The 27,184-nt window shown below is 45.6% G+C and overlaps 2 protein-coding genes and 1 long non-coding RNA gene across 3 annotated transcripts in view; all 3 read right to left on the reverse strand.

Annotated features, from left to right (window-relative positions):
* The window catches only part of LOC137322166 (myosin heavy chain, clone 203-like), a 32,684-nt gene extending 28,231 nt beyond the window's left edge, over positions 1-4,453 (reverse strand). The window contains exons 1-2 of the mRNA XM_067985281.1: positions 4,318-4,453; positions 1,775-1,959 (exon numbers count right to left, since the gene is read on the reverse strand). Of these exons, the coding sequence (XP_067841382.1) occupies positions 1,775-1,959; positions 4,318-4,453 (321 nt within the window). The remainder of the gene's footprint in view (positions 1-1,774; positions 1,960-4,317) is intronic.
* A 6,039-nt stretch (positions 4,454-10,492) lies between these two features.
* Positions 10,493-16,836, reverse strand: LOC137321419 (uncharacterized). Its single transcript, XR_010962813.1, has 4 exons — positions 16,785-16,836; positions 16,166-16,248; positions 10,865-10,924; positions 10,493-10,572 (listed from the first exon to the last, which is right to left on the reverse strand). It is a non-coding gene; the product is annotated as an uncharacterized lncRNA (long non-coding RNA).
* A 7,486-nt stretch (positions 16,837-24,322) lies between these two features.
* Positions 24,323-27,184, reverse strand: part of rnf217 (ring finger protein 217) — a 114,376-nt gene continuing 111,514 nt past the window's right edge. The window contains exon 7 of the transcript XR_010962911.1: positions 24,323-24,573. The gene's annotated coding sequence lies outside the window, so the exon portion shown is untranslated. The remainder of the gene's footprint in view (positions 24,574-27,184) is intronic.

Here is a 27,184-nt window from a genome sequence, read left to right on the forward strand (position 1 = left end):
ACCACACTTTAGGAAGGATGTTAAGGCCTTAGAGAGGGTGCAAAAGAGATTTACTAGAACAGTGCCAGGGATGAGGGACTTCAATTATGTGGAGAGACTGGAGAAGCTGGGGTTGTTCTCCTTAGAACAGAGAAGGTTAAGGGGAGATTTGATAGAGGTGCTCAAAATCATGAAGGGTTTTGACAGAGTAAATAAGGAGAAACTGTTTCCAGTGACAGAAGGGTCGGTAGCCAGAGGATACAGATTTAAGGTGATTGGCAAAAGAGCCAGAGGCGACATGAGGAAACATTTTTTTTACACAGCGAGTTGTAATGATCTGGAATGCACTGCCTGAAAGGGTGGTGGAAGCAGATTCAATAGTAACTTTCAAAAGGGAATTGGATAAATACCTGAAAAGGAAAAATTTGTAGGCTATGGGGAGTGGGACTAATTGGATAGCTCTTTCAAAGAGCCGGCACAGGCACGATGGGCTGAATGGCCTCCTCCTGTGTTGTACCTATTATGATACGATGAGCAACATTGATTTATTAGCTTTGGGAGTTGCCTTGGGATCTGGGAGCCTGGGGAAAGGGAGCCGGGGTCTGGCAGAACTGGGATAAAGTTGCAGGGTCAAGCATTCTTTGTGGAGAGTTTTGGGGGCCAGAAGCACTTTAGGAAGGGGTTTAGAGCGCATTGGAGGTGTTTCTAGGATCTGAGATCTGATATTATTGGGACAGAAGTCTTGGGATCTGGAAGCATTAGAGAGTGCTGTCCTGGAGTTACATACAATTTTTTTTTTGTTATTCGTTCATGGGATGTGGGCGTCGCTGGCAAGGCATAGAAATTATATGGACTCTACAGCTCAGAAACAGGTCATTCGGCCCAACTGGTCTATGCCAGTGTTTATACTCCACACGAGCCTCCTCCCACTCTAATTACCTCTTCCTACCCCCCAGAGGCTGGCAGTGTCAGAGGGTTGCTGGTAGTATTGGGAGGATGGAGTCTAGCAGCCTTAAGAGAAAGGGGGAGCAGGAAAATGGGACCCAAACTGTCCTTGACCACTTTTGTTCCACAGTTTTCCTGCCTGTCAGCTACTTCCACACCCCCTTTTGGGCTGTCTTGCAGCCTCCAACCAGTTTTCCTGCCATCAGCTAGTTACTGCCTTTAAGGTCCTGCCTTAACATAGGAACAGGAGTAGGCCATTCAGCCCCTCGAGCCTGTTCTGCCATTCAATGAATTCATGGCTGATCTGTACCCCAACTCCATTTACCCTTATTGGCTCAATGTCCTTTAATAACCTTGGCTAGCAAAAATCTATCGATCTCAGATTTTAAATTATTAACTGAGCTAGCATCTACTGCTTTTTGTGGGAGAGTGTTCCTCACTTCTACCACCCTTTGTGTGTGAAGAAGTGTTTCTTAACTTCTCTCCTGAATGTCGAGGCTCTGATATTAAGGATATGTCCCCTTGCCCTAGACTCCCCCATCAGCGGAAAAAGTTTCTCTCTCTCTACCCTTTCAATTCCTTTAAAAATCCTAAAAACCTCAATCAAATCACCCCTTAACCTTCTGACTCCACAAAAATAAAAGTTAAAAATTTCCTGGGCCATTTTTTGAGTGGCCTTTAAGAAGCCAGGTTTGCATATTTAAGCAACCCCCTGCTAAAAACAGGCGGACGTACTGCTTGCCTATTTTCAGGAAATTACAATTCCACTCAAATAGCTCACCTCATATTTTGAACTATCAATGACTTAAACTTACTAAATACAGATATCTGACAGACATGCTAAACTTACCTGTTCCTTTATAACGATAACTTTACGCTCATTGTTCTTTAAGTTAGTGACCTGTCGTTCCAGTTCCTGTTTGGTCTGCAGTAATTCCATTTCTTTCTGTGAGAGCTCCCTGTCCGTGAACTCCTTCATCTTCTTCAGCTGCACTATCTCTTCCACAAGAGACTGCTTTTCCTTCAAATGACAATCTGCAGTTTGTAAATAAACAATATTCTTGAATATTACTGAGGGAACCTATTCACGCAAGAAAAACCTCAATCAAATCACCCCATAACCTTCTGACTCCACAAAAATAAAAGTTAAAAATTTCCTAGGCCGTTTTTTTGAGTGGCACTGGTTAGGCCACTCAACGTCCATGTGCATTGTAGGTTTTTCAGAATAAAATTAAAACCATTTTAATGCACCTTTGTAAATCATTATGATAGTAAAGTACAGGCAGCTTTGTCATGTATCACATATGCTATATCCCAAAGTACTCTTGTAATCTGCTGAAAATTATTCCCTATTTGACACTGCAATAAAGGCACCCTAAAGGCAGTGAATACCCTCTTCTGATGGTCACAGTACAGGGACAGTGCAAGTCTACCAACAGCGGTAAGATGCAACAGCTGCAGTTTCTAATTAAAACATTTAAATTATACATAAATATTAAATAAAATAACACATATCTGGGACCGAGTTCAAAGCTGTAATCCAACTGTAAGTCTAGGACTATTTCTACTGGACCAGTGAAAGTCAAGAAGAGATTTATTAAGGGTTTTGATAGAGTGAATAGAAAGACAATTCCCTCTAGTTGTGGAGTCAATGATGAGGAAGTCAGCAGGATCTGGGAGGCTCAAAGGCGGGTAAGTAACCAAGGTGGTTTTAACTCCCCATCCACCTGTTGGGCAGGTAGGGTTAAAATCACCCCCATTTTGTTTAGGGTATAAATTGAATACAGACTTGTAACTCACTCCTGAGGCGCCATTATTTTATGTCACACATTATTCTGCATGACGTACTTTCACAGGATACTAGATCGGAGAAAAATAAATCTGATAGCTACTGGAAAGCAATGGAGACATTTTGAGGAGACTAAACAATTAGAAGTAGTAAAGGTGAAAAACTGAATGCTGGAAATCTGAAATAAAAACAGAAAATACAAAGCAAGTCAATCAGCATTTGTAAAAGAAAGGCAAATTAGTGTTTTGGGTCTGACCTTTCATCAGAACATACTGAGATAATCAATGATGAAAGGTCACATCCAAAATGTTAATCTTTCTTTCTCTTTCTGATGCATTTAGAGTAGTTCAACTCCCCAAAAAAGTTCCCCTCAACTTCCCTGAAAACAATACCAAAGTGTGGTTATTAATGTGCCAAACATCAGATCACACTAGACACTTTTGGAAATTGGCATACACTGCTAGGTAATTCAACTCTTCTCCCCCCCACCCCCACACCTCTTGCTCCCTCTGCCCCAATCTGGTTCCCCCCCCTTCCATTCCTACTCCCCACTCTCCCTCTTTCTGTCTCGATCTTCCTCCCCATCCGGCTTCCTCATTCTCCTCATCTCCCCTCCTCACATTCTCCCCCTCCCACTCCCATTTGCCTCCACCCACCTTACACAATGGAATTTTACAAACACTGCATGAACAGCAGAAGTTTTCCACTGGGGAAAAAAAAACTTGGAAAGCTTTGGCTCTGTACATGTTTGATTTTAAGGTAAAAGGCACCTATAGTTTTATGGTTAATATATTAACTGGCCAAAATTCCTGGGTTCTGCCTCATCCAAAGTGTCACCTTAAAGAAGTTGATAGGGTAGATAGAAAGAAACTATTTCCTTTGGCGGGGGAGTCCAGAACAAGGGGGCATAACCAAGGTTCCCTCTAATTTTTTTCGGCCATGTGCGGAATGAATTTGGGTCTGTACATCGATAAAAAGACTGTGTGCACCACCGTAAAAAAAAAATCACAACTTTAAATAGAACATCTTTTTAGAAAACATTATACTGGGTAAATAACAAGCAGAACAAATGTACAAAATAATGGATAATTGTAACAATTTAATGTTATATTGGCTGATAGATTTATATAATTTATGAAATGGGTTTCTTAAGTTGCACTAGGATTGAGCAGACCAGTCTCGTTATATTTTATTAAAAATCTGATGGGAACGATTCTAATCAGCTTTTTGTTGAATCCGCTTAATGACTGATTCAAACAGAAATAAATTGCGTGCAATCAGAGTATTTAAATTGAATCAGAAATACAAAACAGCTGTCAAGTCAGTGCAAATTTGGGGATAGGGAACAGTTTAATGAAAGTTCTCCTCCCCCACCTCTCCCCCCTGCCTCCATTGAATCCTCAGCAGGGTTTAACAAATTACTGCATTCCAACTGTTATTCTGGCAAGTCTCATTAGTTTTGGCTGCCTCTATGTATGGGACTCTCATCTCTGATTGGGCGGAGGTGCCTGGTCTCTGATTGGGCGGAGGTGCCTGGTCTCTGATTGGGCAGATAGGTCTGCCCAGTGATTGGCCAATGACAAACGCATCGATTTCGATTTTACTTCCTGGTCTGGTTTCCATGCAGCCAATCAGCTGCTCGCTGACTGCATTGCCTAGCAATGTGGTAAACAATGCGGCGGCTGGAGCCGGAGCTGCGGGATTGTCATTGACTCTTACAGCACAGGAGGAGGTGGTCATCGGGCCCACCATGCCTGTGCCGGCTCTTTGAATGAGCTATCCAATGAGTTTCATTCCCCTGCTCTTTCCCCATAGCCCTGCAATTTTTTCTACTTCAAGTTCTACTCCAATTCTACTTCAAGTTCTACTTCAAGTTCTACTCCAATTCCCTTTTGAAAGCTATTACTGAATCTGCTTCCACCACCCTTTCAGGCAGTGCATTCCAGATCATTACAACTTGCTGCGTAAAGTATTTTTTCCTCATTTCACCTCTATTTCGTTTGCCAATAACCTTGATTCTGTGTCCTCTGGTTACCGAAACTTCTGTCACTGGAAACAGTTTCTCCTTATAAAAAGAGATTTTTTTTTTAATATTCGTTCATGGGATGTGGGCATCGCTGGCAAGGCCAGCATTTATTGCCTAACCCTAATTGCCCTTGAGAAGGTGGTGGTGAGCCGCCTTCTTGAACCACTGCAGTCCCCATGGTGAAGGTACTCCCACAGTTCTGTTAGGTAGGGAGTTCCAGGATTTTGACCCAGCGACAATGAAGGAACGACGGTATATTTCCAAGTCGGGATGGTGTGTGACTTGGAGGGGAACGTGCAGGTGGTGGTGGTCTCATGTGCCTGCTGCTCTTCTCCTTCTAGGTGGTAGAGGTTGCGGGTTTGGGAGGTGCTGTCGAAGAAGCCTTGGCGAGTTGCTGCACTGCATCCTGTGGATGGTACACACTGCAGCCACGGTGCGCCAGTGGTGAAGGGAGTGAATGTTTAAGGTGGTGGATGGGGTGCCAATCAAGCGGGCTGCTTTGTCCTGGATGGTGTCGAGCTTCTTGAGTGTTGTTGGAGCTGCACTCATCCAGGCAGGTGGAAAGTATTCCATCACACTCCTGACTTGTGCCTTGTAGATGGTGGAAAGGCTTTGGGGAGTCAGGTGAGTCACTCGCTGCAGAATACCCAGCCTCTGACCTGCTCTTGTAGCCACAGTATTTTTGTGGCTGGTCCAGCTAAGTTTCTGGTCAATGGTGACTCCCAGGATGTTGATGATGGGGGCTTCGGCGATGGTAATGCCGTTGATTGTCAAGGGGAGGTGATTAGACTCTCTCTTGTTGGAGATGGTCATTGCCTGTCACTTGTCTGGTGCAAATGTTACTTGCCACTTATCAGCCCAAACCTCGATGTTGTTCAGGTCTTGCTGCATGTGGGCACGGATTGCTTCATTATCTGAGGGGTTGCAAATGGAACTGAACTCTGCAATCATCAGCGAGCATCCCCATTTCTGATCTTATGATGGAGGGAAGGTCATTGATGAGGCAGCTGAAGATGGTTGGGCCTAGGACACTGCCCTGAGGAACTCCTGCAGCAATGCCCTGGGGCCAAGATGATTGGCCTCCAACAACCACTACCAACTTCCTTTGTGTTAGGTATGGCTCCAGCCACTGGAGAGTTTTCCCCGATTCCCATTGACTTCAATTTTACTAAGGCTCCTTGGTGCCACACTCGGTCAAATGCTGCCTTGATGTCAAGGGCAGTCACTCTCACCTCACCTCTGGAATTCAGCTCTTTTGTCCATGTTTGGACCAAAGCTGTAATGAGGTCTGGAGCCGAGTGGTCCTGGCGGAACCCAAACTCAGCAATGGTGAGCAGGTTATTGGTGAGTAAGTGCCGCTTGATAGCACTGTCGACGACACCTTCCATCACTTTGCTGATGATTGAGAGTAGACTGATGGGGCGGTAATTGGCCGGATTGGATTTGTCCTGCTTTTTGTGGACAGGATATACCTGGGCAATTTTCCACATTGTCGGGTAGATGCCAGTGTTGTAGCTGTACTGGAACAGTTTGGCTAGAGGCGCGGCTAGTTCTGGAGCACAAGACTTCAGCAGTACAGCCGGGATGTTGTCAGGGCCCACAGCCTTTGCTGTATCCAATGCACTCAGCCGTTTCTTGATATCACGTGGAGTGAATCGAATTGGCAGAAGACTGGCTTCTGTGACGGTGGGGATATCGAGAGGAGGCAGAGATGGATCATCCACTCGGCACTTCTGGCTGAATATGGTTGCAAATGCTTCAGCCTTGTCTTTTGCACTCACGTGCTGAACTCTGCCATCATTGAGGATGGGGATGTCTGGTGAAGCCAATGTTATGGAGCATGCAGCAGACAGCAATTATTCTGGAATCCTTAGGGTTGAAGCAAAATTGTATGGAAAGATTGTCATCGATTGGTCCAGACATGTGAAGCACTGTTTCAATACATCAGTGGTGTTTAGTAATAATTCTGGTTGAAGCATAAGCTTTGTTCTGCTTCCGACTGTGGATGGCCCTTAGCTGTGTGAGATAGCCTTGGTCTCCATGGTGCCATTCTTCCACTCTTCATTCCCTTCAAATAAAGGTGGCACAGATGATTAACCTTAAAATTAGAGCTAAGCCGTTCAGAGGTGATGTCAGGAAGCATTTCTTCACACAAAGGGTCGTGGAAATCTGGAATTCTCTCCCCCACAAAGCTGTTGAGACTAAGTCAATTGAAAATATCAAAACTGAGATTGATAGATTTTTGTTAGGCAAGGGTATAAGGGTTACGGAACCAAGATGGAGGCGGGTAGATGGAGTTAAGGTACACATGATCTAACTGAACGGCGGAACAGGCTCGAGGGATTGAACGGCCTTCTCCTGTTCCTAAGTTCCAGTAGGAGTGGGGCGAGACACGGCGGAAAATCTTCCACCCCCACTTACATCAAGGGGGCATGGTCTGGTGGAGTTCCTGGCCACCCCGGTAATTAGACCCAGCACAATCTTATAAAGGCTCAACAGAACTCTTGTCAGCTGTGAGCTGGTATGAGTTCCGTTCCAGACTTTGAAAAGGCCCCAGACCTTGACTGTAAGAGACTAATTGCCATTTTTAAAAATGGAATGTGCTCTCCTATGGAGCTAAAGAACATTTTCTCCTCAGTTCAAGATGAGTCTTGGGGGTCCCCCAGCACAGTGGCTGTGGGCTGCTCCGTTTTCCGCTGCGGATCGGGGTGGCGCACCAGCGCCGGCAGAATGGAAGACCCGGAATTTCAAGCCCCAAGAATTTGGACTTGTAAATAAATCAACTTTAATATTAACCAAAAATAAAGAGCCTCACGTTAATCACAGATTATTAAAAAAACACATAGCAAACTTGAAGTTGTGTACTACATGTGCCAACCACAGAACTTGCCATCGGAGAGGTTAAGCTGGTTGCTGAGTCTCTCTTTCTCAGTCTGCAACATGTTTAAATTGGATTCTTTTCTTTTCAGTTCCAAGTGTAGACCATCAACTTGAGAATGCATTTCCTGAACAAGAACAAACTGTTTTACTACAACATATGGATAAAATCCACGAAGAATAGGAACAGTGCTAGTGAATGAAATACTTCTGTACTTTTCACCCAATATTTGCATCATGGGCCTTTACTAATAAAGAAAGAAACAACTTGCATTTGAAAAAGCTCCTTTCATAACCTCAAGACATCCCAAAGCATTTCACAGCCTATGAAGTACTTTTGAAGTGCAGTCACTGTTGTAATGTAGGGAAAAGTGACAACAATTTGCACACAGCAAAATCCCACAAATAACAATGAGGTAATGACCAGATAATCCGTTTTTCATGGTGTTATCTGAGGGATAAATGTTGGTCAGGACACCGGGAGAACTCCCCTGCTTTTTTTTTTAAAAGGAACTGCCATGAGATCTTTTAGGTCTACCTAAGAGGACAGACGGGGCCTCAGTTTAAAATCTCATCCAAACGATGGCACCTCCAACAGTGCAGCACTGAAGTGTCAACCTAGATTATGTGCTCAAGTATCTGCAGTGGAGCTTGAACCTATGACCTTCTGACTTGGAGGTGACAGTGCTACCACTAAGCCAAGTCTACTACCTGTAGTCGCTCAGGAGGCCGCACTGCATGACTTCAGTGTCAGTGCATTGAGAAAGAGACTGAAAACTACATTTTTGCAATGGTTATTACACAGTAGCAGGCTGCTCAATATTGGCAATAGGTTACGTGTCTCCCAACTAGATAGACATTAAGGATTTCTCCTCTTTACATCCAAACACAATCAAGTCAGATTCAAAGTAGGACTTCCTCTACATTATCTAGACAATGTAACCCAGCCTTAGGAAAGCACCCTTTGAACTACACCATGAAAATTTCCCATTTTGAAAGCATCTGTCCCATTACATTTAAAATGATATTTTTTAAAAAATGCAATAAAATAAACTCCTATTACCACCTGGGTAGGAATCCAGTGAGTAGCGATTTAAACAAAATAAATACCAGGAGACCTAAAATCTGCAGCGAGGTGTCTCCTAGCATCTATCAGCACCTCCAATACTGCTTGTGCTGCGGCTTCAGGGGAACATCCCTTCATTTGTTTGTGAATGGTGGACAATTAGGGATGCATCTGGGGCACTCATCTGCTCCTGCAGGCTGTAAATAGTGACTCAACTTGCTGATTCTGAGGGGGAAGGGGAGTCACCAGATTTCCTCCCCCTTGGAAAGAACTTTGAAGTGCCCCAAGCAGTCCCCTTGGTTAGGGGGCTGCATTTACATCATTTAAAACAAAAATTTTTCTTTGAGGGAGGTCATGATCTCAGTCTGGACTCACAGATGGAGGTGCTATTGCCATTCAGTGCACTGCTGCTGATGATACTTTGGTCCCTCTGACAGCTGAGGACTTGGGAACTCCCCTGGTGTTGCGAGTTCCTGCCTTTGGTATTGCCCCCTGCTACACTGCTGGCTTCGTAAAGGTGGGATCTTGCAATTTCTGGGTCTGGATTTAATTTCTAATCCTTTCAGCTCACTTCCACCAGTTATGGCAGAAGGGCTGCAGATTTTAGGCTGCAATACAAGAGGAGTGGTTCTTTACTGGGCCAATTATAGCACCTCTATCACCGCCCCGGCTAAGATCAGCCAACTCAGCACAGGCTCTGGATCAAATCTAGGATGTCCTTGGTTGTGCAGATAAACTTATTGAGCCATTTATTGGGGAGGGGGTGGGTGGGGGTGGAGTGGTGGGCAGGAGGTGGTGCTCCCACTTCATGTTTCTATCTGTGGAGAAGTCAGATTTATCCTTCTTCCTCTCTACACATTCCTCGTAATACCACATTTCAATTTAGGTTAAGCAGCAACTATTTAAATAATTTGATTATTTCTTAAATACATTAAATGCTACCTGTAGTTTCTGTAACATTCTCTCAGCTTCCAATTCTACCCTCGGCTGGAGGATGGTGGATTTTTTTGTTTGTTCACGAGTATATTTTGGTTAAGATATTAAGAACATAAAACATGTAGATAGCTAATAACATTAAGGCACTATAGTGAGATTGGATTTCTTTTACATAAAGTCTGCCATAGATTTTTCCAAATTTCTGATAGAAACATGTATGCTTTGGAGTTGAAACCTTCTTAAAATATTCCCATCAGTCACTTACATCCACCCTATTTGAAACTAGTTATCAAAGAGGGAGGCAGCAATCCCAATTTACCAATGAACATGGCCACACCCTGGCTATGAATTGTACCAAAGTTAGGTTATTTTACAACGCTGTGCTTGTTCAGCTACCAGTGCCATCTGACCCTCCTACCCTCTCCACCTGAGTTTCATTAGTTCACCCTAAATCCCAAGATGAAGATCTGACAGTGATCAGGAGTGTGATAAACTCTCCCGCTAAAAACAACCAGACTTATTCTCACATACTGACACTAAGAATGCCATGCATGACTGGATGATCAGAGGTGTCCTTCTGGCAGGCAGGACTGGCTCATCTTTCATCTCATGAAATGGATTGCTCCGCTGCTGTGATGGGCTCCATTTCAAACCTGGCCTGAAAAATGGAGAAATCTGCCCATTAAAGGTGGTTTGAATGAGAGTCAAATCAGGGACATGAGCCAGAGCTACTGAGGCCCAGACCATAAATAAAGAAATAATATATATATTATATATCTATAGATATAGATGTGTGTGTGCCACAGGATTGCTTTCATATATCAGCATAATTACTGAACCTTCATGCTATGGAAAGGATATAGAAAGTTGGCTTCAAGTTCCAGATAGTAGATCTGTTGCTGGAGATTCTTTATATACTCGGTTTCAACACTAGCCAAAGGGTTTTCAGCTGAACTACAAGAGGAAGGAAAAAAACTTGTATAACAACTGAATTATGCCAACATATCATGATACAAAGAACATGCAATATCATTTTCACAAACATAGAGAACAGCAGTCAAAATACTCAATATCTTCCCATGAAATACAACTTTTATTTCCAGTAGTAAGGCAGCCTGTACCTGCCTTGCAACATTGTCCATGAGTTACCTAGTCTGCCTCACAAGTGGGTAGTCACTGAGTATTCCCACTGTATGGTGCTGATAAATACATAGTAAGAACAATTATTTATTTTCTATAATCTTACTTGAACTCTTTGGGAAGTGTGTTCATGTTGAGTGGAAGTCAGCTTCTTTTCCAGCTGTGCCTAAGAAAGCAGAACAGCAACAAAAAGGAAGGTTAGAATTGGGATCTTTTGCTGACAATTCCACAGTGTTTAGCTCCATTCACAACTCCTCCAATAATAATGAACAGGCCCATGCCAGTGTATAGCAACATCTGCACAATATTCAGGCTTGGATTGGCAGGTGGCAGGTAAACTTGATACCACATAAGTGCTGGGCAATGACTATCTCCAACAAGAAAGCCCAGCCTGACTATTCTGACTATCAACAGCACTACCATAACCAAGTCCCACACCAACATCTTGGGGAGTTTCCATTAATCAGAAACTGAACTGGACCAGCCATATCAATGCCCCGGAAATGTAACTGCATGGAGAGAGAGATGGCTAGGGGACAAAAATCAAAGATCAGGGGTAAATGGATACAACTGGGAGAGAAGGATGGGCCAAAAGAAGAGCAGCTAAATTCAGGGAGCCTGAGCTGGATATCCTCCTAACCAAAATAGCAAGCGGGAGGGTCGGGTGGTTGAGGTCAGGAGATAGCTCTGGCAACGAGCGCCACCTCCTAGACACCCAGGACTCCTTTGCAGTGCAGGAAGAAGCTTAGCCAGCTCACCAGAGTAACCTGCTCCCCTAACCCAGCCTTACAGTCTCTTTAAATGTGTGGCACTCCTTCACTCATTACCTTCACAGTACTCTAGGGCAGTATTCTGATCCTCTGATCCCTTCTACCATCCGGTGTCATCTGCTGCCTACAAATGCACCTTGCCTCACTGTAAGCATGACTCCCTAAAACACACCTATCCTTTTTTGCTTGCTGCCCGTTATAACCTACTGGGGGGTAAACTGGATAAGGCCTATTATTGGGCGCGAGTAGTGCGATTCGCTATTAACCCATGCCCAACGGCCCCTGCGCAGACAGCACGTGGACTTCCTGCTGCATACTAATTAGCATGGTAGCTCCGTGCAGCCAATGCTACCCACACTGTTGAGACGGAACGAAGAGCACCCGCCCATGAACAAACACTGCCCATCCATATGCAATGCTGCACTCAGCATGCTGTATCTAACCAGCACATACTACCATACCTGCAGGCCACACAACTACCACTCACAGGTCACACACACTGGCAGCTATTCGACCATGACAGGCACATCACCCAGACACCTTGCAGGATACTCACGGACACATTGTCCTCTGTCTTGCAGGAGAAGGTGGCGCATAGCAGCCGGCAGCAGGAGAGACCTGCGGAAGGACAGGCACACCTACACGTCCTCCTCGGATGAGACTGTGCTCCGGATCATTGGCCAGGTCGTCGCTGTACCCATGACCACATACCACGCTGGAGGTCCCGACGAAGGGGGTCTCTGCATATCTAATGCTCCTTCTCGCTTCCCACATCTCCCTCCTCCCATAATCTTTTCTGACTCACGTGCTGCAGATGCTGTCGGCACGCACATCTTACTTGCTCCTTTCCCCGCTCCACAACTCAGCCTGTTTCCCTTTGTCATTGCAGATACCCAAGAACTGGAGCCGGCACTATCTGAGGAGGAGGGGTGGGGGCGACACTGAAGGCACACCGTATCTCGATCTGACACTCGCTTCCACCAGGTCAGAGACTGACACTGCGCGTGCTTTAGAGGCTAGATTAGCGGAGGGATCTGCATGTGGTGAGATACCGGTCACAAGTGCGCAGAAGCTGGGGCTGAAGGAATGGATCCATAGGTGCCAGCTCGCCAAAGGGAGAGGTCGCTCACTAGTTCTGCTACAGAGGAGTCAGATGAGGACTTTGATGGGCCAGACTACAGAAGACGGTTGATGGGCGTACACCACCAAATGCTTGGTGCACTGGAAAGCCTGCCAGAAAGCCTGGGCACAGTGACAAGGGACATGGAGGAGCCCAGCTCCAACCTGGCACCGGGCTTGGCGCAGAGCTTGGAGCCCATCCTTTCCAACATGGAACGGGTGGTCACCTCCATCAGCACACCTGCGGAACCCACCATGACACAGAGTGTGATGACCGATATTGCGGCTTTCATTGCAGCACAAATCAATGTGATCAAAGGTCTGCAAGCTACGGGTGCAGCTCAGACTGCTGCTATGGAAGCTCAGACTGCCACTATCGTGGTTCTGGGGACCACAGTAGAATGGGGCTTCCAGGGCATCACAGCACTCCAGCAATCCGTTCTCCAGCTGATCACCAGGATTGATGAGGCGCCGCCCCGGGAGAGTGGCATTCCCGCCATGGCAGATGGACCTGCTGTCCTCTCTCAGTACGACAGCATTCCTGCTCCACCCCTGCCACTTCGCCAGTGCCCCTGTTCTTGCCTATCAGCCAGCCAGGCCAGACTGCTGCAGCCCGTGCTGAGATGGTCCAGAGCTGCTCAAGCTCCAAGACCATCTGCACGCTCCTCCATTGAAGGCCAGCAGCCTTCCACCACCCATGCTCCAGCCACTGGGGATGCGCTGCTTAGGAGCACTAGGAAAGGCAAAGGCACACAAACAACAAGCATTAAGGGAATGCACAAGGGTGAAAAGTCTGTCCTGTTTCTATAATTTTATTTGTTAATTGATAAATGTGACTTTGAATTTGTATTTGGTGGTGGTTTTTATTTGTGTGATGAGCTGAGGGGGAAAGCAATCAGATGGAGGGTGATTTTATTGTCTTGTGGGAGTGTAAAGGTGGGGAGTGTAGGACTGTTGGTGAGTTGGGGATGTAGTTGACATTATTGATAGTGGGTGCGGATCAGGCACGCACGCAGAGCCCTTGCAGACAAATTGTGTGGTTCCTGTTGCACCCTTGCGTCTTCCTCCACTTCCTCTTCCGGCTCCACCCCCTCTTCCTCCTCAGCCTCCTCCTCCTCCATATCTGGCTCAGGGTCTTCTCTAATCATTGGTGGCAAAGGTTGGTCCCTCATGATGGCAAGGTTGTGCAGCATGCAGCAGACCACCACATATCTGCCCACCCTTTCAGGGGAGTACTGCAGGGCTCCACCAGACTGGCCCAGGCAGCGGAAGCGTTGTTTGAGGAGGCCTATGGTGTGCTCCACGACGTTGCGTGTGTCAGCATGGCTCTCATTATAGGCCTGCTGTGCACATGTTCGTGGGTTCCTGACCGGTGTCATGAGCCATGGCGTGAGGGGATAGCCCTTGGCATCCAGTAGCCAGCCTTTGACTTGCTGAGCTGGGTGAAAGATAGCTGGCACGTTGGACTGCCGCATAACAAAGGCGTCGTGACTGCTCCCAGCGTAGTGGGCATCGACCTCCATGATTCGATGCGTGTGGTCGCACACCAGCTGCACGTTCAGGGAGTGGAAGCCCTTTGGGTTGACGAAGACGGCTAAGTTGATATGCGGGGCACGGAGGGCAATGCGCGTGCAAGTCAATGGCACCCTGCACCATGGGGAAGCCAGCAATGCGAGTGAACCCCCGTGTTTACTCGTTCTGCTTGTCTCTAACAAGAGGGAATGTGATGAACCTGTACCTCATCTTGTACAGTGCATCTGTGACCTCCTTTATGCAGCAGTGCACTGCATACTGCGAGATCCTGTAGATAGTACGCACTGTAGCCACTGTATGCCGGTGGTTGAGGGACTTGACGTTTAAGTTGGTGGATGGGGTGCTGATCAAGTAGATTACTTTGTCCTGGATGGTGTCCAGCTTCCTGAGTGCTGTTGCAGCTGCACCCATCTCGGTAAGTGGAAAGTATTGCATCACACTCCTGAGTTGTACCTTGTGGGTGTTGGAGAAGCTTTGATTAAGTCAGGAGGTGATCCATTTGCCACAGAATACACAGCCTCTGACCTGCTCTAGTAGCCATGGCATTAATGGGGCTGGTCCAGTTGTATTTCTATCAATCGTGACCCCCCCCCCAGGATATTGATGGTGGGGAATTTGGGGATGGTACTGCCACTGAATGTCATGGGAGGTGTTAGGCTCTCTCTTGTTGGAGATAGTCATTGCCTGGTACTTGCGTGGTGCGAATGTTACTTGCCATATGATCAGGCACCTTCAAAATCTACAGAGGTAGCCATATAATATTATAACATCTCTTCATTTTCTTTTTCTTTAGGTAACCCAAAACTAGATGCCACTAAGGGGATGCCACTAAGGAGAGAAGGAAGAAAGTGGCAACAGCTTTCCACCTCTGCCCAACCAGACACATTCTCACCCTTTCTCTAACTCACCAGTAGAGAGCAATCCACAATTAGATGTAGATAGTTCTGTAAAGGTGTTTCACTGAGTGAAACACAACACATGAGGGTGAAGTCAGAGGTTAAAGTGAGCAGAGGATCCACAGAAGTCAGTTCCTGGCTCTTGAACCTGCAAACTCAGATCTCTGGGGCCCTGCTCTAAAAAGGATGCTGGATGAGCATCATACTCACATGAAAGCACAGCAGACCTTGTCAGAGGGCCTGAGATGATGGCAGAACCCAGTGCCATCCTCAATCCCAATATCTTAGAAGGATTCAACACAGTGCAGCGCTACTTGGAGCGAGCGGTGGCACCAGGAATATCTGCATCCATCTCCCCTGACAGAGACGCCAGCAGACCAGTCAGTTTGCTTTGACCAATGGCATTTAGGCCTTGGTGGACTGTTTGCAGAAATCCATGGCAACTGGCTTCCAAGAGCTTTGACATGACATCTCTCAGGGTGTGCAAGATTTAACTGTCACCACTGATCAGAAGGCACTTAGATCCTCGACCAATACATGCGTTGGCTAGAATCCACCTTTACAAATGTCACCTTCGCCCATGTTTAGATCTTATAGGACCTCTCCAGCCAGCCCCTTCAGATGCTTGCTCATGTAGGAGTCTGGATACATGGCCAGGCCACACACCTGCAGTGGCAATGCAGCCAGCTGAAAAGTCCTCTTGGGACTCAGAAGCCCTGATATAAAAGAAAGCTTGGTCCTAAAAGGCTTATAATAACACAGCGCCTCCAAGCACGACTAACACCCCTAACTCTCAGGCAGCACCTTGGCACAGCAGCAGGGTAAATTTAAGAACAACACAGTGAGGCCCTAGGAGGAAGCATGGTGGTAGTAAGGAGCACCCATTGTAAATATCTGTGTACACATAGAATTAAAAAACATTTTATGATATGAATTCCAGTGTTCCAATCTTTCTCTGTTCTTTGTTTGGTTTGTGTTTGAAAGGACGTTTGGAGATCAATTTGCAACAGGATGCAGAGTTCCTTCTATGCCTCCTTACTGAGCCTTTCCCTCCTGAAGCCATTGTCTCTAGACTCTGGGGTAGGGTACCTTCTGGATGAACCGGTTCTCCTTTGGTGTAGCCTTATTCTACCCATCGCTCTCATTTCCTCTTCTTCCTGCTTCTGTTCAGCCTGACAAAAAGGTCTGATATGGTCAAATTGAATCCCATAGTAAGGACTTTATGACAGAAAGAAAGGCAAAGAATGCCCCAGTTTCCCCATTCAGAATGTAAATGTCACACATCCTCCTGTGAAAATGTCTAAATCGGCCATTGCAGCAAACTGCTTTTGTACAGTTCATAGTTTCTCCCTGCAATGTGTGATGGAATTTTTCATATATATTTATTTTATGCCACACAAACCAGTATCTCACTGTGGTTTCAAATCATCGGCCCATATTCAGGACTGTTTTCAGTTATCTGCATTTTTGAAGCAGTTGGTCAGCTTTTACTGGTTTTACAGGTTGGCAAGGCGGTCCTCACATTCACCTGCTCAGAAACACTATGCTACTGATCCTCTGAAATATTTAAAATACAAATAATCTTAAAACCAGTTAACCGTTCAATAATTCCTTACTGAATTGCATTTGTTGAGCCCCTTCAGTAATTGCAATGAATGCACCTGCCGTTTCCTTGCTTTAGATCAATGTTTAGAACAGCAACACATACCTGCAGGTTCTGGAAAGTCCTCGAGTCCCGGTCTTCCCAGCGCCGCGTTACCAAGGCGGACACAAACATCCGTCTGACCCAGGAACCGATGCTGTACGTGCCTCTCATTCAATCTCATAGTGCAGCTTGTTACCGAGCAAGGTGCGAGTGGGGCGCTGTATAAGTAGGAAAAATGCAGACTCTCAGTCTTGCAGGTTATCTATTTTTGCTGAAACTTTTGCTGTTTTGACTCGGAGTTGGTTAAATTGTGTTTTACGAGAGTCTCTCCAACAACAAAATACTCGATAATATCCGAACCATTAACGTGACTCAAAAAACCTCTACCGATAACATTTAGAACTTCTAATTTACGTGCTTCTCCATATTTGATAAATGCATCACTATCACTTTTCCCATTCTTCCTTTTCCATTTGTTTAAAAAAAACCGTCTACTTCTGTCCCATGACCAATATAGCGGGCAGGCAGGCAGCCCCCTTCTTGCCTGTTTGCAGTTTCATGTATGAATCGTCTACATTCCAAGCTACTCACGGTGCTTCCCTGCACATTTCTTTAGGTTACAAGATACTTGGGGATGAGGAAGGCTATTCATTAAGGCATTCTTATTCCTCCATCCCGAACAACCCTGGACTCCTCACCATTGCTGCATCTAGTTTTTTAAAAAACGATTTCAGGGTTTTCGCCTTCACCACAGTCATCCAAATGTTGATCACTCTCTGCCCGCAGAATCTCCTGATACCAGCCCCAAAGTTATCTTTTACTAGTTTGAATGTGTGTCCCCAAGTTCGATTCTCGCAGTATAATTTAAAGTAGTATTTTGGATTACCTTTTTCCATACCATTTACTATCTTAGATCACCTCTTAGACACCTTTATAGGCTGAAAAGCTCAAGTATTTCCAATTTCCCCCCATAATTCAGACCCCTAACACTAGTGATCAGCCTCCTGGCTCTTCTCTACACTGCCTCCAGCTCTTGAGTATCTCTAATGTTTCTCAGTGATCAGAACGGGACAGTACTCGAGGTGCAGTCTGAACAGAGCACTGTACAGTTTGATCACTATTTTCTGTGATTCTACTGTTTTTACTATGTAGTTCAACATTGTATTGGCTTTGTTGATTTCAGCTCTGCATTGGTTGACTATGTTGAGCTTTGAGTTTACTAAGTCTCCAAGATCTCTTTCTACTTCATCTTTAGTTATTTTAACACATTCCTTTGTATGTATGTGGCCCATTTTTCCTTCCCGTGTGCAATATTTTACATGTGTCTGCACTAAATTTCATCAGCCATTGTTCTGCTCACTTTTTTAAAAAAAAGATCATTCTGTAGTTTCTCGGCTGCCCCCTTTGATTCCACTGCCCTTTGTAGATTGATATCATCAGCAAATTTAACTAATTTTCATTGAATTTCAAATCCAAGTCATTAATGTAAATTCAAAACATGAGCCCTGAAACACTCCACTCAGCACTTTATACACATATTAAAACGATCGAGTCATGGTAGTTATGAGGAAAAAAGTAAAAAATATACATTCCCTATTCTCCCAACCTGAAATGTGAACCATATGTTCTTTCAGATGCTGATGAACCTACCTTGCATTAGACCACATCTGGAGTACTGTGTTCAGTTCTGGGCACCGCACCTTAGGAAGGACACAATGGCCTTGGAGGGAGTGCAGCGTAGATTTACTAGAATGATACCCGGACTCCAAGGGTTAAATTACGAGGAAAGATTACAAAAACTAGGGTTGTATTCCCTGGAATTTAGAAGATTAGGGGTTGATTTGATCGAAGTTTTCACGATATTAAGGGGAACTGATAGTTTCTCTCTATCTACCCTATTTCCACTGTTTGCCTAAAAATTAGAGCCAGGACTTGCAGGAGTGAAGTTAGGAAACACTTCTACATGCAATGAGTGGTAGAACTTTGGAATTCTCTTCTGCAAACAGCAGTTGATGCTAGATCAATTGCTCATTTCAAATCTGAGATTGATGAATTTTTGTTAACCAAAGGTATTAAGGGATTTGGGGGCGAAGGTGGGTATATGGAGTTAGGTCACAGATCAGCCATGATCTCACTGAATGGCGGAAAAAGCTCGAGGGCCTAAATGACCTACTCCTGTTCCTATGTTCCTATTTGTAGCACTTTCTGTTTTGATTTCTGATTTCCACAGATTGCTCTTTTTCTTCTTTAATCGTGCATAGTATTAATACCTTGAGTTAGCATTTGGAAATCGCAGAATTATTGAAGAATATTCCTTTTAGTTACTGCTTTGTTGATGTAGCTATCCACGGTCATTGGGCAGCTATGGGCTAGAACTTCCATGGGCCCTTGTGAGGGGGTATAAGTGGGTTGGGCAGGACTTTTGCTTACTGCTTTGCTCTACATTCTCTCTCCCCCACCCCAAGCTGACAAGAATTTCTAAGCTTATGTAAGCTTATTGACACACAAAAAAGGTTGACATTGACAATCTATTTCAAAACTGATCACATCCATTAAAAATGTAAAATATTAATGTTTCTCAGTGTGATCAATACAGTTACGACAAATTATTTTTGTTTAATGATGAAAGCATACAGTTTCAAACACAGATCATGTTAGATTCAATTACATTATCCTTCATTCTTAAAAGGAGAAAAGCTATTAGGAGAAAATTGTCAGCATAATTACTGGAAAAATGCAAGTAATTGATCTATAATGATTCCACACATAATGGGTTGTATATATCAATACTTTCATAATGAGATTTATATGCAAACCCAATGCTTACATTGCTTTCAAACCGTTTTGCTTACTCTGCTAGTCGTCCACCCATGAATCAGTTCGAGGACATACTGTTAGCAAAGTACATTGAAGAACATAAGGGGAGATTCAGGGTTATAAATTGGGCCGTGTTGCGCTCGTTGTGTAGATGCTACGCAGACTCCTAAGGACCCAAAATGGCGTCCGGAATGTGCGCGCGCACACTTCTAGCGTGACATGCGCCGGATGCCATCTTGGTAAAGGCATTTTACAGGTAACAAAAGCTGGCACCATGTGAAGTAGGGAGAATATGCAGTAGATCAGTGTGCAACACCGATTTAAAGGAACAGATGCGATTTTGGAACTCAATTCTCCAGCCAACGCACTATCTTAACCACGCACAGCTGAACAGCTCGTAGACGGCCTGGAGGACCCCCCACCACCATTTAAAGGGATCATGTGGGTGTTGCAGGTTAGTTCCTGGCTTATTGCTTTTGGTTGCTGTACATATGTACGCGTTTGTTGAAGCTTCCTATACTTGGAGAAAGTGGCAATATTATATAGAGAGTGGTCTGGCAGGTCGTGCATTACTGTTGGTGGCATTTAAAACAGTGTGCTGAACAAGGTTGCTGCCAACCATGGGTGGTCTGCTAGGGATCCCACTGGGCATTGACTGGGTGCATGCAGAGGCCATACAGAGCAGGTCAAGCTGCGAGAAGAGGGAGGAGGAGGAGGCGGCGGCACAGGGCAGAGTAAGAGGCCATAGGCAATGAGGGCCGCGGTTCACGAAAGAGGTCATGATGGAGATCTGTCAACTGCTGCAGCCACAACTGCAGCCTCAGAGCAGGGCAAGGACAGCATTACCTGTGGCTGTGAAGGTAACTGTGGCGCTGAACCTTTACGGCTCTGGATCCTTATAGGTTGCTGCTGGCGATACGTGCAACATCTCACAGTTTGTAGTGCACTGCTGCATAAAGGAGGTCACTGAGGCACTGTACGAACTGTGCAACAGATTCGTAATGTTCCCTCTTGACAGATAGAAGCAGAATGAGTGAGCATGAGGGTTTGCTCGCGTTGCAGGCTTCCCCATGGTGCAGGGTTCCATTGACTGCACGGATATTGACATACATGCTCCACATCTCAACTCGGCCATCTTCATGAACAGAAAGGGTTCCGCTCCCTCAATGTGCAGCTGGTGTGCGACCACACACAGTGTATCATGCAGGTCAATGCCCGCTACCCTGGCAGCAGTCATGATGCCTTCATTGTGCAGCAGTCCAACATCCCACCAATCTTTCAACCGGCCCGGCAAGTCAAAGGCTGGCTACTGGGCGACAAGGGCTATTCCCTCATGACTCTGGTCACGAATGCATGCACACATGCAGAACAGGCCTACAATGAGAACCATGCAGCCATACAAAACATCATCGAGCACACCATAGGCATCCTAAAGCAACACTTCGCTGCCTGGTCCGTTCTGGAGGAGCCCTGCAATACTTAGCTGAGTGAGTGTCAAGATTTGTCGTTGTATGTTGCACATTGCACAACCTCACCCTTATGAGAGGACAGCCCTTGCCACTGCCTAGTCGGCGAGACCCTGAGCCAGAGGAAGGAGGAGGAAGTGGAGGAAGAGTCAAGGAGGCAACAAAGTGTGCAGCCCTGTCTGCCAGGGCTCTGTGTGCTCACCTTATTAATGAGCGATATCAGTAACCTCAACAACACCCCCCCACCCCCCCCAAGTCACCAACAGTCCCACACTCCTCATCTTTCCTTTCCCACATGACCATCAAATGGTCCTCCTTATGATCACACGTTGCTTTCTTCCTGCAGCTTATCGCATAAATGAAAATCACCACCAACTGGGATTTCGAATACAAATTTATAACTTAACACATGAAACGACATAAGCAACATTACACTATTCACCCTTGTGCATTCCCTTAGTGCCTGTTATCAGTGTGCCTTTACCTTTCCTAGTGCTCCTACGAGGTGTATCCCCAGTGGCTGGAGCATGGGTGGTGGAAGGCTGCTGACCTTCAACTGAGGAACGTGCACAGGGGCCGTGGAGGACGACCTCGAGCAGCTCTGGGATGGGAGGGCCTGGCTTCAGACTGCGCCATCTTGGCATGGGCTGCAGCAGTCTGCCCTGGCTGGCTGACAGGCAACAGCAAGGGGACTGGCAGTGTGGCAGGAGTGGGAGCAGGAATGCTGTCATCCTGAGAGGGGACAACAGGTTCAACTGCCATGGCACCACTGCCACGCGCACGGGGAAGCACCTCAGCAACCTTGGTCATCTGCTGGAGAACAGATTGCTGGAGTGCTGTGATGCCCCATTCCACAGTGGAACCCAGAGCTACAATAGCAACAGTCTGAGCTTCCAAAGCAGCAGTCAGACGTTGGGTGGCAGATGTTTATGCTGCAATGGAAGCTGTGACATCGGTCAACAGACGCTGCGTCATGGTGGGTTCCACGGCTGTGCTGATGGAGGTGACCACCCATTCCATGTGGGAAAGGATGGGCTCCAAACTCTGCGTCAAGCCTTGTGCCAAGTTGGAGCTGGACTCCTCCAGGCCCCTTCACATTACGCGCAGGCTTTCTGGAAGGCTTTCCAGTGCACCAAGCATTTGGTTATGTACGCCCATCAGCCTTCTTCTGTAGCCTGGCCCATCGAAGTCATCATCTGACTCCTCTGCAGCAGAACTAGTGAGTGATCTCGCACTCCGGTGAGCTGGCACCTGTGGTATCCGTTCCCCGCCACACCCACCTCGGCTCCTGCGCACTTGTGTCAGGTGTCTCACCATGTGCAGATCCCTCCTCTAACCTAGCCTTTACACTACACATAGTGTCAGTATCTGACCTGGTGGCTGAGAGTGTCAGATCAAGTGACTTCATTGTCAGTGTCTTCCTTCTCCTCCACCTCGGACAGTGCCGACTCCAGTTCTTGGGTATCTGCAATGACAAAGGGAGACGGGTTGAGTTATGGTGCGGGGAGAGAAGAAAGTAAGATGTGTGTGCCACCATCTGCAGCACATGAGTCAGAAAAGATTGTGGGATGAGGGAGATGTGGGAAATGAAGAGGAGGATTAGGTATGCAGAGACCCTTCATCATCGATACCTCTAGCAATGTCAGTGGTCATAGCCGCAGCGACGGCCCACCCAATGACCCCCAGCACTGTCTCCTCCACGGGAGTGAGGATGTTTAGGTATGCCTGTCCTCTCCCAGGACTTTGCTACTGTCGGCTGTTATGCGCCACCTTCTCCTGTCAGACAAAGTGCAGTGTGTCAGTGAGTGTCCTGCAAGGTGTTTGGGTGATGTGGCTGTCATGCTTGAATAGCTGCCAGTGTGTGACCTGTGAGTAGTGGATGTGTGGATTGCAAGAGTGGTACAATGATGGTGAGATGCAGCATCCAAAGTGTAGTGTTGTGTATGGATGGAAAGCGTTTGTTGGTAGGTGGGCGATGGCCGGGGGGGGGGGGGGGGGGCGGTGTCATGCGTGAAGTAGTGCTGCGGTTGGTAAGATACGCCACTTGACACTTGAATTCACTCACCTTGACCACTCATGTCAAATCATTGAACCTTTTCCAGCACTGCAGCCACTTCCAGCGCCACTTCCTCCCACCACCTCCGCGGCTGGTGTCTGGAGGGCCTCCTGCCATCCTGTGGCTACAGAGTGGTCCACCTTGTGCATCAAGGCCTCTAGTGCATCATCCGAGAACCTTGGTGCATGCTCTCTCACAGGTCCGGCCATTAGACTTTTCTTCCACCACCAACTGAATTTAATAGGTGCAGGCTGCCTTTAAGTAGTGCTGGCCGCACCCCATATCAGGCCCCTTGCTGGTGGGTGCAGCCACTCTGCAGTGGAGGTAGCGCTGGCTGCACGCAGAAATCATGGAGATTATCAGGCAGCATGAATCTCGTGTTGCCTGCGTCTCAACGACCGGGCATGGGTTAATAGCGCACCGCAAAACCCACGCCCGGTTTCAGAGGTTATCCAATTTAACCCCCTCAGAGTTCCCATGCTTCCAGCAGAGAGCACAGGGCAAAGACTTTCTGGATGCTGGATCCCAGTATCACTCCTATAGAGAGATGGGCAATATATGATGGTATAAAGATAAAAGGAACTGGGTTGCATTTGTAGATAACATACAATTCAAAAGTGGCTACAATGTTGCTGCATAATGAATTGGCCAGACTTCAAGTGGAGCACCGTTATGGCATTCTGGCCACCTATCTTAAGAAGGATGTTAATATCCTGTACAAAGGCGAGCAACTCATGTAATCTGGGTATTAGGAAAAGTTAAGGAAGTTGGGATTGATCTGTTTGGAAAAGAGGGAATTACAAGTTAACTTAACTGAGGTTTTCAAGATTGTGAAGGAGATTGACAAAGCTGACAGAGACAAATTGTTCACTCTGGTGAAAGGCTCAAATATCAGTGACACAAGTTAAAAACCAGGAAGTTAGAATAGGAAGGTTCCACTTTTCCAATACTTTCCTCACCAGCCTCCTAAACTACACCTTGCCTAAACTTCTGTATCCTGTCCTACTTTAAATTGCTCCCCATCCCCCCAATGCACTGACTTCACAATCCTCATTCACATTTACAAATCCCTCCATTGCCTCACCCACATCCTTACCACTGCAACCTTTTACAGTCCTTTGTCACAATTCATACCCTCTGTATGAGAATAAAACTCAATCGACATCCTGTAAATGAAGTAAATAATTAAAGATTTTATTAGAAAAGCTATGAACACTTCTCCCAAATGCACTAAAGAGAAATATCATAAAAACCATGTTTGTGAACTTAATACCAGTAACAGCTCAGCCAAGGTATCATTTGCAGCATGTTCCATAACTTTGATCTTTAGTGAGGAATCAATATGGACCGTCTGGAGCAGAAAGGCACCGAACATCAGCAAGGAGATGCCATTCAGGAGCTTGGGGAACGTGACAAGCAGAGCAAGAGCTGTTCAATCGTCTCTTACAGACAAAACTTTCTCATAATTATCCCATGCACCTGTAGCATGAACTGTCCTCCATCTTTCCATGCCCTGGAAAAAAAAATCACAATCAATAACATTTGCACAGCAACCTACTCAAGTGCCAGCCATATCATTCCTTCCTTAGCTTCCACCAGGATCCTCAGATGTAAACGATCCGGTCCAGTGATTTGCCTATCTTAAGTTTGAGTTATCTCTTTAGTACCATTCCTCTCTGAATAGTAACTCCCACTAACTGTTCTGCACCCACTTCTACTGGTTTTGCAATCCCAATATCCACCTCCTCTGTGAAAGCTGAGGTAAAGTACTTATTTCGTATTTCTACCAATCCCTCACTTGGTTTACCAGAACTGACATATGAGGAGAGATTGGGTCGACTAGGCCTATATTCACTAGAGTTTAGAAGAATGAGAGGTGATCTCATCGAAACATATAAAATTCTAACAGGACTAGACAGACTAGATGCAGGGAGGATGTTCCCGATGGCTGGGGAGTCCAGAACCAGGGGTCACAGTATCAGGATACGGGGTATGCCATTTAGAACCGAGATGAGGAGAAATTTCTTCACTCAGAGGGTGGTGAACCTGTGGAATTCTCTACCACAGAAGGCAGTGGAGGCCAAATCATTAGATGCTTCAAGGAGATAGATATATTTCTTAATGCTAAAGGGATCAAGGGATATGGGGAAAAAGCGGGAACAGGGTACTGAGTTAGACGATCAGGCATGATCATTTTGAATGGCGGAGCAGGCCCGAAGGGCCGAATGGCCTACTCTTGCTCCTATTTTCTATGTTTCTATGTTCACTACAAGTTGGTCTCCTTCACGTCTTAGTGCCCCAACCTCTATCCACTTACTATTAATGTGCTTAAAAAAAAACATTCTTCATGCCTTACTTTCTCTACTTCATTACCCAGAATGAGGCCAGGTAGTCCTTAATTTTTTGTTGGAGTAGCAACATATTGACTGAGCAAATAGAAGTGGGGTGTGGGTGCTGGCAAAAGGACAGCAGACCTGTCAAGCTCTCTATTAAGCAAAGTTAAATAATAAAAATGATCATGAGCAAAAGTTGGGAATAAGAGTGATTTGGGGAAAAGTAGAAGCTGTTAAGAAAAACAAAAATGTTAGAGTTTTAGTTTTAGCTAGAATTATATTTTTAATGTTTATTTTGGTAGTACAAGGTATATTACGGTAATGACTACTTCTGACATCTGAGCAACTTATTACTATGATATTAAAGTTTGTTTCAGTGTCCACATTTGAGCAGGTGAACCCAATGTCGCCAGGACAACCTAAAACACCATACTGCAAGGAAAACTCCACTAATGGATGGCCTGTTCAAACTAAAGGCACGTGTCAGGAAACTTAAATGACAATTTTAAAATTCCTGTCTTTAAAACATTTGATATTCCGAAGTCCCATATACACTTGGGGACAAATCCCTAATTAGATGCAGCAGAAATTACAAACTGGTATAATTAGGAGTCAGTCTACGTTTAATGATGATTTCTGACATAATCTGTTTAATTAGTTTTAGCAAGAATATAGTTGGTATCCGGCACTCTGTGGGTATGGCGTACTATATTTTCTATTAGCCTATGTTTCTATTATTCTAATGCTTTCTGCTTCATTTCCACTGCATACCTTTTCTTTGCAGTTTTGTTCCTCCTTAGTGGTGGTCTCCTTACATGGTTGATGTGTTTTAAAACCTAATTATATACTACAACTATCTTTAATTAAAAAGAAAGCAATATTTGTGTAATTGGTCGATTGTTTATACCAAGGATATTTTTTCCAGTTGCCACAATGTAATGTAGCTATTTAGTGATTAGAGTGGCCTCACATAATTTACATGTAGAATTATTGTTACACTTTTATGTCATCAACAGTCTGCGATGGCCTTGTGCAGGCAGAATCTCCATCCACCATAAACATAGCCATCACCATCGGGGCAGGCACTCTGAATATTGAACTTCATGCATTCCGGACTTTCTCTGGGATACAATGTATGGTCGACAGAGGCACTCCTAGTCGGACAAAGTGTACCCTCCACATCCCCCTGTCAGCAAGGGCAGAAGTGAGCCCCAGGTTGGGATTGAGGACTCGACCCCTGTGGATCTAGGGGAAACATTTTTTTCCCTCACTATTATTAAAATGGCCTCATTACAAGAGAGGCCACAGAGGGCATCCAGGTTTATTCTAGAGTAGAGGGTCCTGATAACTCCCAGTCTGACATTCTTCCACTGGACTTTGTGTCCTCAAACATAGTGAGCAGCTGCCATTGCAAGAAAATTAAGAAACCTCACCCTAACCTCAGAAAGTTCGCCTGGATCAGCAGCAGAATCCCAGCCGGAGTGATCACAGCATAAGTGCCTGGATCGCTGGCCCGTTGATTTTTGGATTTGCCATCCATAGCCCCTGGGTACAAATTTGAACCTCCTGCCCCTGACTGAGACTTCTTACACTGATCTTCCTCTGCTTTGCATACATTTTTCTCTATTTTGACATCATGGTCAAATGCGGGTTTGTTGTCCAGTTGTCCTGCAACAGCTTTTATTTCCCTCATCCATGCTCCTGTCACCTCCAGACACAACTATTCCAATGCTTTCCTGGCTGGCCTCCCATCCTCTGCCCTCCATAAAATTCAGCTCATCCAAAACTCTG

The sequence above is a fragment of the Heptranchias perlo genome, chromosome 5 (assembly GCF_035084215.1).
Source record: "Heptranchias perlo isolate sHepPer1 chromosome 5, sHepPer1.hap1, whole genome shotgun sequence".
Lineage (NCBI taxonomy): Eukaryota > Metazoa > Chordata > Chondrichthyes > Hexanchiformes > Hexanchidae > Heptranchias > Heptranchias perlo.